This window comes from Capsicum annuum, chromosome 4, assembly GCF_002878395.1.
Source record: "Capsicum annuum cultivar UCD-10X-F1 chromosome 4, UCD10Xv1.1, whole genome shotgun sequence".
NCBI classification, from domain to species: Eukaryota; Viridiplantae; Streptophyta; class Magnoliopsida; order Solanales; family Solanaceae; genus Capsicum; species Capsicum annuum.
Window position 1 is genome coordinate 49,100,407 of NC_061114.1, and position 17,710 is coordinate 49,118,116.

At 34.0% G+C, this 17,710-nt stretch overlaps 1 protein-coding gene across 22 annotated transcripts; it reads left to right on the forward strand.

Annotated features, from left to right (window-relative positions):
• The first annotated feature begins 200 nt into the window (after window positions 1-200).
• LOC107868084 lies at window positions 201-16,829 on the forward strand. Of its 22 annotated transcripts, none has more exons than XR_007054916.1 (7): window positions 201-751; window positions 1,686-1,776; window positions 7,346-7,468; window positions 7,860-7,946; window positions 15,410-15,924; window positions 16,014-16,133; window positions 16,286-16,829. XR_007054916.1 is itself a non-coding variant. In XM_047411798.1 (5 exons), exons 1-5 carry the CDS (start codon window positions 6,946-6,948, stop codon window positions 16,415-16,417), a joined length of 501 nt encoding a protein of 166 aa, XP_047267754.1. In that variant the 5' UTR covers window positions 2,427-6,945; the 3' UTR covers window positions 16,418-16,829. The 22 variants fall into 22 exon arrangements, 3 of the variants coding, with proteins under 3 accessions (XP_047267754.1, XP_047267755.1, XP_047267756.1); XR_007054905.1 differs by lacking the exon at window positions 7,346-7,468 and adding an exon at window positions 13,910-14,022; XR_007054908.1 differs by lacking the exon at window positions 7,346-7,468 and adding an exon at window positions 13,910-14,022 and having other exon boundaries at window positions 15,645-15,924.
• Window positions 16,830-17,710: the final 881 nt, after the last annotated feature.

Genomic DNA, 17,710 nt, shown 5'->3' on the forward strand with positions numbered 1-17,710 from the left:
CAATTTATGTTAATTCTAACCTAAATTGTGTCCAACTGGACTCAATTTCAAAATTTCAATTCATTTTCAAGTTAAACCCAATCTCACAACCCAATTTTTGATCCAAACCCGACCCAGATTCTAATTTTAATCTCGATCGTTGATCAAATGTGATCCAACGGCTCAGATTAAAACGCCCCATTCTTTCCTTTTAAACCCAGAAAACCCGCTAGCCCTAATTTTCTCCCAAACCTCCGGACCTTCCCTTCCCATGTAATCTCTCTTCCTGTCTCAAAAAACCAGTGATGCCACCATATCCCTCAGGCCACCGACGAGAATCTGTCGGTGGACCATGACAGTCATCTGCCTTTCTCACCAAAAAATTTTATTGCCGCTGCACCTCTACGTGCCGACAGAACCCATCACCGTTGCCGGTAGACTGCTGCCGCCGCCGCTCCACCGCTTTTCTCCTCTCATACTACTGCAAGCTGCTCCGGTTCCTCCCTTCTCGTTCTCCTCCCACCATCCGCAATAGTCGCCACCGGCCGCGAAACCAGTGGGATAACGACCCGGCTTCCACCAGTGCCGCCACTTCTCTATACTCTCTTCTATCTCCTTCGCAATCCTGAAATTCCAAGGCTTTTCTTCCCTAGCGAACTTAGGAGTATTCCAATCAAGAACTGTCAATGAACTCCCAATGCCGCTAATTGTTTGTCGGAAGATTGATAAAAGATAGATCTCGCTAAATGCATCTCTCGTATGACATTTAGAGGTAATGTGATGTTCTATTAATTATTCTCTCTTCTCCTATCACAATTTCCTTTTGTTAGTGGATTAAGAATTGATATTGGTGCGAATTTAGTATTATTTAATTAGTATTGACCTATTTGGGCTACTTGTTCTGCTGTTTGACTCATTAAGGTTGAGTACTATTAATTACGACTTTCTTTAAATCGAGTTAGAATTCGATTGTTCCCTTTCTTTGAAGTCGAATTATGACAATTGTTGCATTTGATTTACTTGTTAATCTTGGATTGATTTGTGCTGAAACGAATTTGAATGCCCACGTAAGTTCTCTATGGCTCTTATTTACTCTTATTTTGTTTTCTTGATTAGCGTGTGATAGCTAATTATCTAGTAGTTTATGGTAACGGTGGTCTTGATTTACATGATAATACTTGTCAATTAAGAAATACGGACCAGTCCTCATTTTGTGGATTGATTTTCTTTCCTTTAACTCCTTGTTGACTGATTTTTTCCTTAATAGTACTGAGACAACCTTGCTGCTCGGATAGTTATGGTAAACTTTGATCTACTTTTCAATTTCATTGCTTTAATTTGTTCTACTTTTACTTGGGCTACCATTATTTCCCTCTCTGTTTGCATATTAATATTCTCATATTGTGGTGCTCTAATTCTCATGATTTTTCTGGATTTATTATTTACTCCTAACTGACTTTTCAATCACTACTCTCTCTATACAAAAGAAAGAAAACTTTAAGCATCTACTCTCTCTCTAGAAAATATATATTTTGATATTGCTATTATTTCAGGAAAACGGACTTTGGATTTCTTTCCCTTGCTTTCTGATCTTCTATTGTGCTCTCTCAAAAGTTTATTGTTATTATTGATCATTGTCAACAGGTTATTTTCTCTCTAAATTCCTGTTCTTTGTCTATTTTGGTGCCTTCATTTATGTTCGACAGGTTCATGTTAGAGTATGTTTTGGCTCAAGGGATTTGAAGAGTTGTCAAGGGCTTAGGCAACCCAATCTTTTCCTTCTTTCTTATTCATTTGGTCAGTAATAATATTTGTATAACTGCCACTATGTAATAAATAAATTATGGGGACTGCTTACGTGGGGTGGGGATTATGTGAATTAAGTGTTTGTGTGAATCACTTAGGCAAAATATAATCTAGGATGACTAATAAACTTAGATTGTCACTTAGAAATCATGTTTTAGGGATTATTAAGTAACTTTTGAAAAACTATTTTTAACATTATTTTATTTAATTTCGGATATCGTAATTAATTTTCAACGTTTTACGCATGTCTACTTTCAGTAATACTAAACACTTTTCAGCATTTAAATAAATTTTCATCATATTTTTATTAATTTTCAGCAATGTAAATTTTTTTTCCAGAAACTAAAAAAAATCAATTTTCAGCTTTAAATACATTTTAGCAACTAAAACACAGTTTTTCAGCACTTTAATTCATTCCCCACCACCTTAATATACTTTCAGCACATTTAGTTCATTTTCTAGTATTTAAATTAATTTTCAGCATATTTAACTTATCTTCTAGCACCTATTTTTATTTTTTGGAATAACAAAATAGTCCTTCCAGCGGTTAACTCTAATTTCTAGTACTAAAATTATATTTTTCAGCACTTTAATAATATTTCCAACAATTGAATTTTTTATTCCTCAACATATTTATTTGATTTTCGACAGGTTTATTTAATTTTGTCATATTTTATGAATTTGCCATGCTTTTAATTATTTGTCACATAGGTATCATGCCTATAGGTTTAATTTTATATATAAAAAAATTATTTGTTTGGCATGCTTTTCACTTAATCAACCTTGAATTAATCAAGAGGCTTATTCGAGACTGTTACATGCTAAGTGTTAGTTCTTATTATTTTGTTTGATGCCAACCTGAATCGAATTAGGCAGTTTAGCTTTCCTTTGTTTAGACACCACATCAAAATAGTGAGTTCAATGCCTCTTGGACATTAAGTTGGTACGGATAGGCATCTTAGGGAACAGTAGTTTTATCATTTTCTTTAGAACTTCTCTAGGCTAAACAATCAAACTAGGTGGGGTGGGAAGATATTTGAAATTGTGGGAAGATATTTGAAATGATGAAAATTGACCTGAGCCAAATTTGACAATGCGGCATACGATATTCTTATTCATTAATAAGTTGGGCGTTGATCCGAATGAAACCAAAATTAATCTTTGGCCAACTTTTGAACTTATTCTCCTTGTTTTGGTTTGGTTTTTTTAATTATTTGGGGTAGTTTAAGTTTCTAATTCGCTAAATCTTTTGCTATATAACTTGTGTATTTTTCTATCTTTTTGCTTGTCTGATTCATTCTGCTTTTATTATTGCCTAGATAATTACAATTAGAAATAATTAAGTTATATGTCTTAACTCATATTATTTTTCATCACTTAGTTATTATTAAGTTAATAAAAATAAGTGACCTTTGTTGATCACATAAAATTTTTCTGGGACTCACATTGGTTGACCTCGAAAGGTGCCTTGAGGTAACTTGAACTCTTATTCGATTTTTGGTGACATAAACTAATTAATTAGTTCGTGATTAGCCTAAATGGTGTCTTAATACACCTTAATTTGTTAGGTGGAGACTCCTCTTTCACACATTTCAAAAAGAGTTGACATATCAAATCTCGCCTTTTGCTAGAAAATTAAAGCGCGACAAGTGGCAGTCTGCATGAACTCCACAGATGGTTGTTGATTTTTCACAAACCTAACTCCAATAATAGGAATGTCTAGACTCATTCCTAGAATTTCCTCATCCAACTTTATTTTTATCCCCTGCACTAATGCCGATAGACTCAATCCATCTTCCACAAATTTGATTGCATAAAAGAACTCCCTCGCCTCTTTTTCAAATACTGAAGGAACTGGTTCCTTAAAGAGGTGCATATACCCCTGATGTCATACATAATCAACTCAACTATTCCTAGTTATTCAAAATCCTTGGGTCAAACACCCTGTGTGACAACACTTTCTGAGATTTCAGCATCTTATTTCTCTTTTCCCTAGACAAGACTTGCTCTTCCTTTTGCAGTTTTCTTTTCTTAGATGCACTACCAGATTCTTCTTCTACCAAACTTTCTTACATAGTACTAGGTCCCTTAGAAATTCTTCTCTTCACTACAATATGTCTATTGGGGGAAGTGGTTTTTAGTTTTTCTTTAAAGGACCTGGTCCTCCTCCCTTCCTGAGCTTTCTTCCTTCATTTGGTTGTTGTAGCAGCAACATCAATATCAATGTGACGTTCTCCTTCACTTACATCCACAACATCAATATTTTCCTCATCTACTAATGTTGCCTTTTTCATCCTTCTCTTTTTAGTTGTTGCTGATTTGTTGGCTTTCATAGCATCACTTGGTAACTTATTTTCAACACTCCTAATGGCACATGTTTTGACGACCTTTGCATTTTCCTCAAATTTTTCTTTTTGTTCCTCTTTGCACTTGTCTTTGGCACTTCAAGGGCTCATCATCCTCCTCTCTTTCTTATCTTTTATTGGAGGTTGCACAGGCCCATCTGTCTTTTGAGTAGTTGCAGGAGTTGCATCAAATGTAGGAAGAGGAGATTTAGTATATGAGTGTCTCTCCATTTTAACTTGACTTCCTCTTTGATCACTAGCCAAAAGAGCCAGGATCTCAGCCACCCTGTCTTCTCTTGCCAAAGCACTACTTGAAGGGTTTAATTTTTCAACTGGAAGATCTTTCTTAAATAGTTGTGCAAAGATTGGGTTTGACTCAGAGAGGGTCGAATAACCTAGTTCTTTGAGGGTTGCAGAAAGAGTAACAACTACTGGTATCTCAAAAGGAGTCACCAGTGATTCTGACTCTATAGGTGACCCAAAACCCTAACTATGGTGCCCTTTAACAGTAGCTATTTCTGGTTTGTCTCAGAAATTATTGAGCCCTCATCTATAGACGGTTCTAGCACAGCTAAGGGTACTAGAGGTGGGATGAATAAGGGATTTTCTTTAGTGGGTACGGGTGAGTAAGGGATTTCAGGTTCATTTGAATGGTTTGAAGATGAATCTTTATGCAACATTGCGATTTTGAGAAAGAAGGTAAGAAAAAAGAAAATTTTGAAAAGCTGAAGACTATTGAAGGTAGAGTTAATGAGAAATTTTGGATTTAATGAGAAGAAAGAGGTTTAATTTATTTTTAAAGAGGTAAAAGATTGTATCATTGGGACTTAAATTGAAAAGAAAGTGTCTGGTCCCTATTGGCACGCCCTTTTAGATTTAAATAATGTGACAGTTATTCAGCGACACGAGAAAGGACATATGGCTTTTCAGAAGAGTTACTTTTTGCAATTTTTAAGAAAGACACGCATGATACTAACCTATGGGATAGGACCAGTTCCTTTCCTTTCTTTAAAGAAATTTCTTTATTTGATGTTTGTCTCATTATCTCTCCTTCAAGTGCTTGCTCACCGTGTGTGTATACCTGCAAAGGTATGGTACTGAGTTAGATTAACTGAAAAAATTGAAACTAAATTATATGCACCCTAATCATAGACAAAAACATAAGGAAGTTGATCCACTAAAGCAGTTTAATTCATCTTGGTTATCCCCAATCTTAGTCTATTTTTCACAAATTGCTCCCTGTGGAGAGCCTTTGTGAAGATATCAACCACTGATCTTCAGTCTTCCAAAACTTTATGCAGATTGCTCCTTTTTCAACATTGTCTCTAAGGAAGTGGTGTCTCACATCAATATATTTTGTCCTCTTGTGCTCCACAGGGTTCTTTGTCATATTTAGAGCACTTGTGTTAACACACATCAAGGGAGTAGTATCAGTAATAATTCCAAAATCTTTTGGCTAGTGCTTTACTATGTGTTTGTGTGGTACCACGTGTCTTGAGCCGGGGGTCTATCGGAAACAGCCTTTCTACTTCTTCAGAGGTAGAGGTATGGACTGCGTACATCCTACCCCCCAGACCCCACCAGGTGGGAATACACTGGGTTTGTTGTTGTTGTTTTGGCTAGTGCTTGATCTAAATTAATTGAGCACAATATGAGGTAACTACTACATATTCAGCTTCAACAATAGAGAGAACAACTGATTTTTGTTTTTGGGGACCCTATGAGATTAGAGATGAACCAAGAAAATGAGTCATTCCATATGTACTTTTCCTATCTACCAGGTACCCTACATAGTCAGATCAGCATACCCTATCAGGTTAAAATTATTTCCTGAAGGATAAAATAGGACCAAGTCTTTTGTTCCTTTTAAGTATTTAAGAATTCTTTTAGTATCCTTCAAATGAGACTCTTTTGGGCATGCCTGGAATCTGGCACACACACCTATACTAAACACTATGTCAGGCCTGCTAGTAGTTAGGTGTAGTTGAGATCCAATGATTCCTCTATATATAGTCTCATTTAATAAGGAACCAGGTTCATCAGTATCAATTTTTGAGCTAGTTCCAATGGATGTATCAATAGTCTTGACATCACCCATGTTGAATTTCTTCAGCAACTCCTTGATATATGTTGCTTGACAAATCATGGTGCCCTGGGGCGTTTGCTTGATCTACAGCCCAAGGAAAAAGCTTAATTCACCCATCATGCTCATCTTAAACTCACTTTCTATAAGTTCTATAAATTCTTGACATAGAATCTCTGAAGTGAAACCAAATATAATGTCATCAAAATAATTTTGCACAATCAATAGGCTTTTATTCTAGACTTCAGAAATAGGGTCAATTTTTCCTCTCTTAAAACTATTTTCACAAAAAAAAATTACAACCTTTCATATCAAGCTCAGGGAGCCTATTTTAATCTATAAAGAACTTTATCTAATTTCAGGACATGATATGGTAGATCAATATCTTCAAAACCAAGTGTCTTTTTCACATATACTTCTTTTTTCTGATAATCATTTAGAAAGAAACTCTTTACATTTATTCGGAACAACTTGAATCCTCTATAAGCAGCAAAAGAAATAAAAATTCTAGTTGCTTTCATTCTTGACACAGGAGCAAAGGTCTCATCATAATCAATTTTTTCTTCCTGATTATATCCTTGTACAATAAATCTTGATTCATTCCTAGTGATAATGCTATGCTCATCTTGCTTGTTTTTGTACACCAATTTTGTCCCAATAATGGTTCTGTCAGCAGGTCTGATGACCAGGTACCGGATTTTTCTTTATTCAAATTGATGAAGTTCTTCTTGCATGGCATTTTGCCAGTCAACATCTTTGAGAGATTTCTTTACATTTTTAGGCTCAATTTGGGATATGAAAGTTGAAAAAGGCCATAAAGTTTCTTGCTTGTGCCCTTGTTTACATCCTTGTTTCCAAGGGAGAGGTCAGATTCTCAAAAGGGTGAGATGACTTATGTTTCTAATTTACCTTCAAGAAAGCTATAAGGGTAGTATTAATTCGAGGAGTTGGGATGTTTTCTTGAAAATTCGAGATGGGTTTTGAATCTTTAGATGATTTGTGCTTGTTTTAACTCTAACAATTGTTGCTTTGGATGATGAAGCTTTGGTTTTTGTGGCACTTTTTTTAACAGTAATATTGTTATTTGAATTGTTTTTATGATGATGGATTGTCTTCATTGGATTGGTATTAGTATTAACTGGAGAAACAAATGGAAAATGGAACTCCAAAGGAAAATTTTGAGGAGAACAGTGGTATAGGGCCATAGACTCTATGAAAGAACTTGTCAATTGGAGTTTTACCAAAGTTGCAAATTGTAAGTGAAAAATATTGTGAGTAGTTTGTTTCTGTTGGTTTGGGATTAGCATGAGATTAGTGTAGCGTCAATTCATTGAAGTTGACTTAGATTTGTTGTATTTATATCAATTGGATTATTTGAAGTTGACTTAGATTTGTAGGCAATGAGGTAGTTTAGTTATGCAGGTTCTGTATTAGCTTGAGATCAACTAAGATCTTATATAGTAGTCCTTATTTTATAATTCCGTTGTTTATGTAGGTCCTTATTTTGAAAGTTGCTTCCTATGGAAATTTTAAGTCAAGTAACTGTTAAAAGAACTTAAGTTGTTCTCTTTAAACTAAATAAAGTGATATAATATTGATGCTAACCTTTTACTTTATTTGTGATATAATATTTCCATTATGAACAGGTTGGGTTGCTATTTCTTGAAAAAAAGGTTGGTTGCTATTTTTCAACGATCGCTTGCCTCTTTCTCTTCAAATTAGGCCAAACAAAAGTAAGTTTATTTCTCTCTAGTTTCTTATAGTGAAGTTTTTATATGTAATGTAATGGTGGAATTATTTATTGTAGAAGGCTTTTAAAGTCATAGGTTTTGTGATTATTATATGGTGTGAGAGGGACATGCGACACCTCTACTTCTTAGCTTTATTAAATTTATTAAATTATCTGACTTATATTACAATTGAGAATGTGCACTAGAATGGTTAAATGTAGTCACTTGAAATAAAAAGTTATGATTTAAAAATGATTAAGTGTAGTTACTTGAAATTGTGAACTTGTGACTAGAAAATGGTTAATTAAATGAGTACTTGAAATTGTGAACTTGTTACTTGAAAATGCTTAAGTGTAGCTACTTTAAATGTGAAGTTAATGACTTGAAAATGCTTAAGTGGAGTTACTTAAAATTGTGAACTTGTGACTTGAAAATGATTTAGTGTAGCTACTTGAAATGTGAAGTTAATGATTTGAAAATACTTAAGTGTAGGTACTTGAAATTGTGACTTGAAAAATGGTTAAGTGTAGTCACCTGAAATGTGACGTTATGATTTGAAAATGAGTAAATGTTGTAGTTACTTGAAATTGTGAACTTGTGACTTCAAAATTGTTAAATGACTACTTGAAATTGTGAACTTGTGACTTGAAAATGGTTAAGTGTAGCTACTTGAAATGTGAAGTTAATGACTTGAAAATGCTTAAGTGTAGTTACTTGAAATTGTGAGCTTGTGACTTGAAAATGGTTAAGTGTAGTTACTTGAAATTATGAACTTGTGACTTGATAATGGTTAAGTGTAGCTACTTGAAATATGAAGTTAATGACTTGAAAATGCATGTGTAGTTACTTGAAATTGTGACCTTGTGACTTGAAAATGGTTAAGTGTAGCTATTTAAAATTGCAAACTTGTGACTTGAAAATGGTTAAGTGCAGTTACTTGAAATTGTGAGCTTGTGACTTGAAAATGGTTAAGCGTAGCTACTTAAAATATGAAGTTAATGAATTGAAAATGCTTAAGTGTAGTTACTTGAAATAGTGACCTTGTAACTTGAAAATGGTTAAGTGTAGCTATTTGAAATTGTGAACTTGTGACATAAAAATGGTTAAGTGCAGTTACTTGAAATTGTGAGCTTGTGACTTGAAAATGATTAAGCGTAGCTACTTGAAATATGAAGTTAATGACTTGAAAATACTTAAGTGTAGTTACTTGAAATTGTGACCTTGTGACTTGAAAATGGTTAAGTGTAGCTATTTAAAATTGTGAACTTGTGACTTGAAAATGGTTGTGTGGTTACTTGAAATTGTGAACTTGTGACTAGAAAATGGTTTAGTGTAGCTAGTTGAAATGTGAAGTTAATCACTTGAAAATGCTTAAGTGTAGTTACATGAAATTGTGGCCTTATGACTTGAAAATGGTTAAATGGCTACTTGAATTGTGAACTTGTGACTTGAAAATGGTTAAGTGTAGCTACTTGAAAATGATTTAAGTGTAGTCACTTGAAATATGAACTAATGACTTGATTTTTATATGTTTTAATGTAAACTTGCATATTATTGAATATCTATATTTTTTTAGTTGGATCATCGTTTGTGGATGTATGATATAGATTATGAAAATATTGGTGGTTTAAAACCCCAATATCTTAATGGCGTTAGAGGTTTTATTGATCATGCGATGTTACTAGATCTGTTTTTTAAAAAATAGAGTGGTTAGGTATCCTTGTAGTTCATGTAGGTTCTTGAAGTTTTTTCAACTAGATGTAGTTATGACTCATCTCTATCGTAATGGATTTAAGCCAAGATACTTTGTGTATGTCAATTATGGAGAGAGAGATGGTTTGAATGGTCTATTTTATAATTCATTGCTTGTAGATGAATATGGTATGCTTGTACATGGTCTACATGCTAGGATTCAACATGCTAGAGTTCAACATAGGGTACAACATGATAGCGTAAAACATGATAATAGGATTAATGAAATGGTAAATGATGCTTTTGGAATTGAGGATGGGATGGAACTCGAACAGAATTTAGAAGAAGATCCCAACGAAGAAGCAAGAGGTTTCTATCAAAAATTAAAAGAGGATAGTCACCCACTATGTGAAGGGAGCCTGCATTCTGCTTTATCTATTGCAGTTAGATTAATGAGTATCAAATCTGGTTGGAATATTACTCAAGCTGCTATGGACTCTATGGTTGGTCTTTTAGGTAAAATAGTAAATCCGGAGTTGAACATACCTCAGAATTTTTATCAAGCGAAGAAATTGGTTTCCATGTTGGTATTGTCATATAATAGAATCCATTGTTATATAAATGGTTGTATGTTGCTCTATATGAATAACGTTGAATTAAAAAATTGTAAGTTTTGTGGACATGCTCGTTAAAAGCGGACTCCTGGTGGAAAGATAGTTTCTATTAAGACAATGCACTATTTACCCCTTATACCTAGGCTAAAGAGGTTGTATGTTTCGATGAGTTCTTCCCGACACATGAAATGGCACCATGAAAATAGAAGGCCACCAGGTGTCTTGTCTCATCCATCAGGTAGAGAAGCTTGGAAGCATTTCGATAGAACTTATTCTGATTTTGCTAGTGAACCAAGAAATGTTATATTGGGGTTGTGTTCAGAGGGTTTCATACCATTCTCCAATTCCGGCACACCTTATTCTTGTTGGCCTGTATTTATTACTCCATATAATCTCCCACCTGAAATGTGCATAACAATTCCCTACATATTTCTAAGTTGTATTATTCCAAGTCCCCGCAATCCAAAAAGTTTGATCAATTTATATCTCCAGCCATTGATAGATAAATTACTAATTATGACATGAAGGTGTAGTGACATATGATATATCAACTAAGCAGAATTTTTTTATGCGTGTAAATTTAATGTGGACTATTAGCGATTTTCCTGTGTATGGGATGTTGTCTGGTTGGATGACTACTGGAAAATTAGCTTACCCATATTGCATGAAAAATAGCAAAGCATTTACTTTAAAGTATGGTCGAAAAAATTGTTGGTTTGATTGTCACCACCAGTTCTTACCAATGGACCACGAGTTTAGAAGGATGAAAAATACCTTAAAAAGGAATAAGATTGAGAATGATCCGCCACCTCCATTACTGTCAGGGCATCAGATTTGGGAGAGAGTTTGTAATTTGCCTAAAGTTACAGATAGTCCACCTTCTAGACTTCCTGGATATGGTGTTGAACATAATTGGACCAAACAAAGCATATTTTGGGGGGACAATAAACTAAGACATAATCATTATTCGATGCACATTGAAAAAAATTATTTTGATAATTTATTCAACACAGTCATGAATGTTAAGGGCAAGACAAAAGATAATTCAAAAGCTAAAATGGATATTAAAGAGTATTACAGGAGAAAGGAATTGTGGTTGAAGGAAAAAATAAATGGTAAATTGTTTAAGCCCAAGGCAAGTTTTTCATTCACATTAGATGAGAAACGGGAAATATGTGAGTAGGTTAAGAATTTGAGGATGTCCGAGGGCTATGCTTCAAATTTAAAAAAGCGAGCAGATATGAAAGAAGGGAAGTTGATTGGTATGAAAAGCCATGATTGTCATGTTTTATAGAAACCTTGATTCCTATCAAATTTAGCCACCTTCCTGAGAGGATATGGAAACCATCACAGAGATAAGTTTGTTCTTCAAATATTTGTGTTCAGAAAAGTTGTTGGAGAGTAGCTTGAACAAAATAGAGCAGAATATTCTAGTCATCACTACTAAGTTAGAAAAGATCGTTCCATGTGGATTTTTTGATGTGATGGAGCATCTTTCAATTCACCTCATAGAAGAGGAACGTCTTGGAGGCCTAGTTCAAATGAGATGGAAGGTAAAATTTTTTAAATTAATGACATCATTTTCTTAAAAAAATTACTTTTATTCACCTAAGATAAATTATGCAGGAAAATTAGCGAGTGAAAACAAACTATTAAGTAAAGGGGAAAGATTGAAGGGTCGATTTGTAAAGGTTATTTTGCAGAAGAAACTGCTTATTTTTGTTCTTACTACTTTGGGGATGAAGTGCCATGTAAGAGAAATAGGTCCAATCATAATGATGAAGGTGATGGTGATCCTATATTTCCACCTATATCGATTTTTAACAATTCGGGTAAAGGATCTAAAAGTTATTGTACGCGAGCCCTCAATAGTATGGAAAGAAAATCTATTGTGACACGTATTTTGGTCAATTGTCTAGAGATTCAACCATATCTTGAGTAAGTGTTAATGATGTTATCGAATTATATTAATTTGTTAAGGACACTTCAGTAATAAAAAATCTTAATGATGTACACTTGACAGTTTATTCATTGGAAAATGGGGTAATGATGCCATATATACGAGGTTTTTCGATTGGCTGGAAGAATATGTAAGTATGAAAGATCATATGTGCATTTACTAAAATTATATATAGGTCATTTAATAAAATTTATATTTTGATTTAACGATATGTAGGTTTTGGATGAACATAGTATTGTCGAACGTTTTTCATTGGTGAGAGATATTATATTTGGTCCTGCAACTTAAATTCAGACAATGGATAAATATTGTGTGAACGGTTTTAAGTTTCTAAGTATAAGAAAACTAATAACAACGGTGTGTGTGTTGAAGGTGTTGTCGACAGTAATGGTCAAATCGTTGAATATTTTGGTGTAATACAAGAGATATTAGAAATCAGGTACCCTGGTTAGCCAAAAAAAAAAATTATTTTGGTGCAACTGGTTTGATCCATCACATAGACGTACCAAGGTGAATCAACGACATAATATAATTGAAGTTAAGCACACGAGGCAATATAATTGCTATTATCCCTTTATCATTACATAAAATGCCATGCAGGTATATTATGCTACATATCCATTACATAGAGATAAAGTCAATTGCTGGGTGGCTTTAAAGACTAAGCTTATGGGGGGGGGGGGGAATTGAGATTGAGAATGTGTCAGATGATGTGGCATACCAGAACGAAGTCGTAGTTGTTGATCAAATAGTGGATGAGTTGGAAAACAATCTAGAACATCCTCAACGCATATTAAAGAAGTTTCTGATGATGAGATCATTGACATTGCAAATACTGCGAAAGAAATAGATGAAGAAAATGAATCATTCTGGGAGGATGAATGGGACCATGAAAATAAAACAACGGATGAAGAAGAATGGGAGAATGATGGAAATTAAACAAGTGATGAGGAAGATTGAGAGAGTATAAATTAGCTTGTTAGTTTTTTTATTACCACTAGTTATTTGTTAATACTTATGATTTTTGTTGTATGCTGATAATGTAACTAATAATGGGGTTCTTGCTAATTTGATTGTTGTTTAAGTTTATATAGTTAATTGTTGCGTTTTGAGAATAATTATTTATCGGTTCTAGGTAATTTGGTTTCTAGGTAAGTGTATTGCATTTTGTTGGTTAGAGTTTTTAGAGATTTAATTATTTGTGCTAGCTTAGGCTTGATTGTTAAGTGCATTGCTATTTTTCTGTACACTAGTTAGATCAAATGTTAAATCATTTGTCTGATTCCTACTACTACTGATTGTTTCGCCCTTATTATTGTAGTTGTAACTTTGATACTTTTCTCTCATATTTATGCGATTCATTCCATATGTTATCCATATCTGTTATAACATGAGTATGTTTAGTTGTCTTTTTGGTTCAATGTGAAACCATCTATTTCACTGTGCACTATGTTGTTGTGCTTATCAGTATCCCCTGGATTATTGTCTGATATCTGCATTTCCTCTATAAATTTTTTCTCGATCTTCTTTAGCTGCTGCATTTGGTTATGATCTCCTTCTTTTCATACCAGTAAATTTGATTTTCCCTAGATCCTTAATCTAAATTTCCATTATCAACTTTCTTGGAAGTATCCCTTTATTTTATCCCCTTTAGCAGCTTACTTATTAGAGTCCCTTTTATATTTCGTCTCATCTTACAGCACATCAAAAGGGTAAGCAGTGTTGATACATTTTTTGGATTATGAGCACGCAACTGCACTTAGTACTCCCTCATCCATCTTGAATCTCCAGTTTGTTGGGTTTCACTTTCCAAGTATGATTTTACATTTATGTACCTTGTTTGCTTTGGTATGCTACTGTCCTCCTCATTAATATTATCTAGTGAAAGTGGCCTTTTTTAGGACAGTTGAGGCCTGGAACTCTTAATTCAAGGATTATGATTAGTTTTTAATATGTGACTTCTTTAGCACATGAAAATATTAGCTAATTTCTATTATAAAACAAATAGTGTGTCAACATAAAAGGTGTTCTTGAAAACTGACCTGTATCCTTGGAAAAGTTACTGATGAGTTCTTGAACCCCTTCTTTGCCAAGAGTATCCTTCAATTACATGGCTGCAGTTGCTATTTCCTCAGGGGTCACTTTCCTATCATAATCCCTGGATAACAAAACAACATACAAGTCAATTAAAAGCTAAATGTTGGATTTATGCAATTGCATATGAACATATAACTTCCCCAGAAACTTAAGTTGCCACAAGCCACAAAACCTGATGACATTAACAAGAGAAATATAAATAGTACAAGTATTGGAATATGAAGGACAAGTTAGAGAGTTTACTAACGTACCATCTACTATTTGTGTTTTCCAACCTTACTGATTCCTAATGTTCACCAAAGTAATAAAGTCCCAGCTATGTCTTTTTAATTTGAGTTTACTAGCGTACCATCTACTATCATTGATATAAAATATAATGCTTCTTAACATATAAACAGACTGTTAGTGATAGTTACTGATTGCAAAAATAAAAGAAGGTAATTTTATCGGTTGTTCATCACTGGTAGAATACAAATTGATTTTATATGTTTTAATGTAAACTTGCATACAGATGACATCCGGTGGTAGTGGTGATCGGCCCCGTCCTGAAAATAATTCAAAGTCAACTGCTAAGAAAAAATCTAGGACACTTATAAATTCTGATGATATTCCTCGTCGACCTTCTTCATAGCCACAGATGCACACCTCTTCATCAATGAGGTCTTATGTCCTATTTGGCATTGGTAATCCTGTAGATTATCATGGTCCCAAAAAACAGTGACAGACGTGCACTTCTTATACTCTACATACTTTCAGGCCTCCTACAGATATAGGGACTTCGAGATTATCATTTGGTACTCCATTTCTTCGCAATTCATCCCCCCACCTCTCAGGATTACGGTTGAGAGACAACTCTGATTTCAATGCACAAACATCTACTCCCCCATTTAGTCAACCTTGGGTACTCCCGAGAGTAGCATCCGCATCTGGATCTGCACCTTCACCTCTACCTGTAGCAGATGATATTGATGCATATTTGATTGATCTAGTTCCTAGAGATAAGGACGGGCTTGGTAGAGTTTTCATCGAGCTTTTTTAATCCATAAGTATATTTTTTCATTAATGAAATATTCATGCTTGCATATTTATTTTGTTCTTTATAGGTGGCATCCCGCATTAAAAGAAGTTAATAAGGTTGTAAGTGAGAGCGTTAGGAGGCTTTTTTCACAACCATGGCACATTTGGTCGGACATTCCAGAAGACCATAGACAAGCCATGTTTGAAGAGTTTAAGGAATACTAGATTTAATTATTATTTAGTTAACTTTAATAGTAATATATATTTGTATATGTGTGTGTATATATGGATATCATATAACGCTACTCAATTGATTTTCAGACAATGTGTACTTGGTTGAAAAAGCACAATAAAGTTATATCCACTAATTTTGAGAGACATGCTAGTGCAAGGCTACGAAACTCGCTTGAACGTGTTAGACGTACAGGCAATGTTGTACAATGGCTTCTCAAAAATTTATATGATGAGATGTGTATTATTTGGGATTCTCCTGAATATAAGGCACTCTGTAATCAAAATAAAAAAACCCAGATCTAGTTTAAAAGGTGGTTCATTGCACACAGTAGGTATAAAGAGTGTCGGGGCCATAGTTCGAGAAATGGTAAGTAATAACATTAGGTTTTAATTTATGTGTTTATATAAAGTTCATTAAATATTACTTGATTACGTTTGTTTCCCTTTTGTTTGTAGGAGAAGGACTTAGGTCGCAAACCAACTCAACTTGAGGTCTTCAAACAAACATATGTGAAGAAAAATATGAATGAGTCGGACCCGGATGTGTGGGTTGAGACCAGGGCTGAAAATGTCAATGTAAGACTTATATTTATATTTTACTCTGTTACACTTTTATATTGAACTATCTATATCATTATCCTATTGGCTACCTTTTATTATAGACTAGCAAGTAATAAATTCCACCTTACTTGGTGATAGTAAAATAATGTGTCTTTTTTAATATGCAGAATGAATACGTACGCTACTTGTCTGAGTTTGGTTCAACTGAGCCTACACAGGAGGAATCTATTAAAATTTGGACTGAAAAAGTGGCGGGAGGAAAAAAAGGGGAGAACCTATGTGTTTGGTTCTCAAAATAAATTACGACGTCTTTGTGCTGGATGGGATGGTATTGGTTCCTCAAGCTAGGCTGAGGCGATTGACGGTGCTCAGCTCACTGCTATGTCACAACAGATTATAGAGATTACACGTGCCTTGGCACAGTTCATTGCTCAAAATGAAGTCATGAGCAAGACCGTCGAGGCACTCAAGAAACAAATGGTTAGCATGAGTTGTCGTTGTCGCCATTCTCCATCTACCGATTAAAGTAGCAAAGAAGAAACAGAAAGTGATGAGTTTGTTGAGACTACTCCTTAGTGTTAGTTGGATTTAACTTCTAGAAAATTTTTAGACATTAATTCTTGAATTTAACTTTTAACTTTTGAGGAAGCTTAAAGACTTCAGTGTTTTGGATGTTTTGGAATTAATTGTTAAGTGTTTTTGAATGTTGGATAAGTGTTTTGGATGTTGTTGATTGATTGTTAAAGCGTTGATGATTTGAATTACTTAAATATTTTGATGATGTAGTTCATTGTATGATTAGTAATGTGTGTAGCATGGCATTGTATATAACAAATTATATTTTATTTGACAGGTGGGATGCAGAAAATGCAGATTTCTACATCCCAAAAGAATGCAGAAAAGCAACGGACAGGGTCCCTTTTGTCTGTCATTTTTAAAAATATTTTCAAATATATTTCCAAAAATGCGACGTTTACTGTTTCTTTTTAAAATTTATATTTTTTAAAGAAAAACTATGATGGTCGTCTCTTTTTTATTCATTATGAAGAACAAAAAGCGACGACCAACGTTGCTTTTTTAGAAAAAAGATTTTCTTTTTCTCAAAAAATGACAGACAGTGTTATTTTTTCTGAAAAAAAAAATTCTTAATTAAAATGACGATGTCCGTCGTTTTTTGTCATGTGTTCTTCATATGAAGAATAAAAAACAACACACCGGGTCACTTTTTCTAAAAATAACTATAATTTTTTTCAAAAAGCGACGCCGACCATCGTTTACAAAAAATAACAGGTCTTTTTGCAACGCAGCTGACAGCGACGTTGTGCGTCATTTTTTGGCCAAAAAAATGATGCTTTGCATCGCTTTTGACCGTCGTTTTTTGGCCTTTTTTTTAGTAGTGTACATAATTAAAATATGAAAAAACCATAACCAAGCCATTATAACCAAAACCCCCAACATATAATTAAAAACCCAAAACCATATAACAATTATGCGATGAAAACAATTTACAAAATATGCCTTTAGTTGGAACTAACAATGAGGGAAGGAGTACATGACTTAAATTGACTAGATGATGGAGAGAAATCACCAAC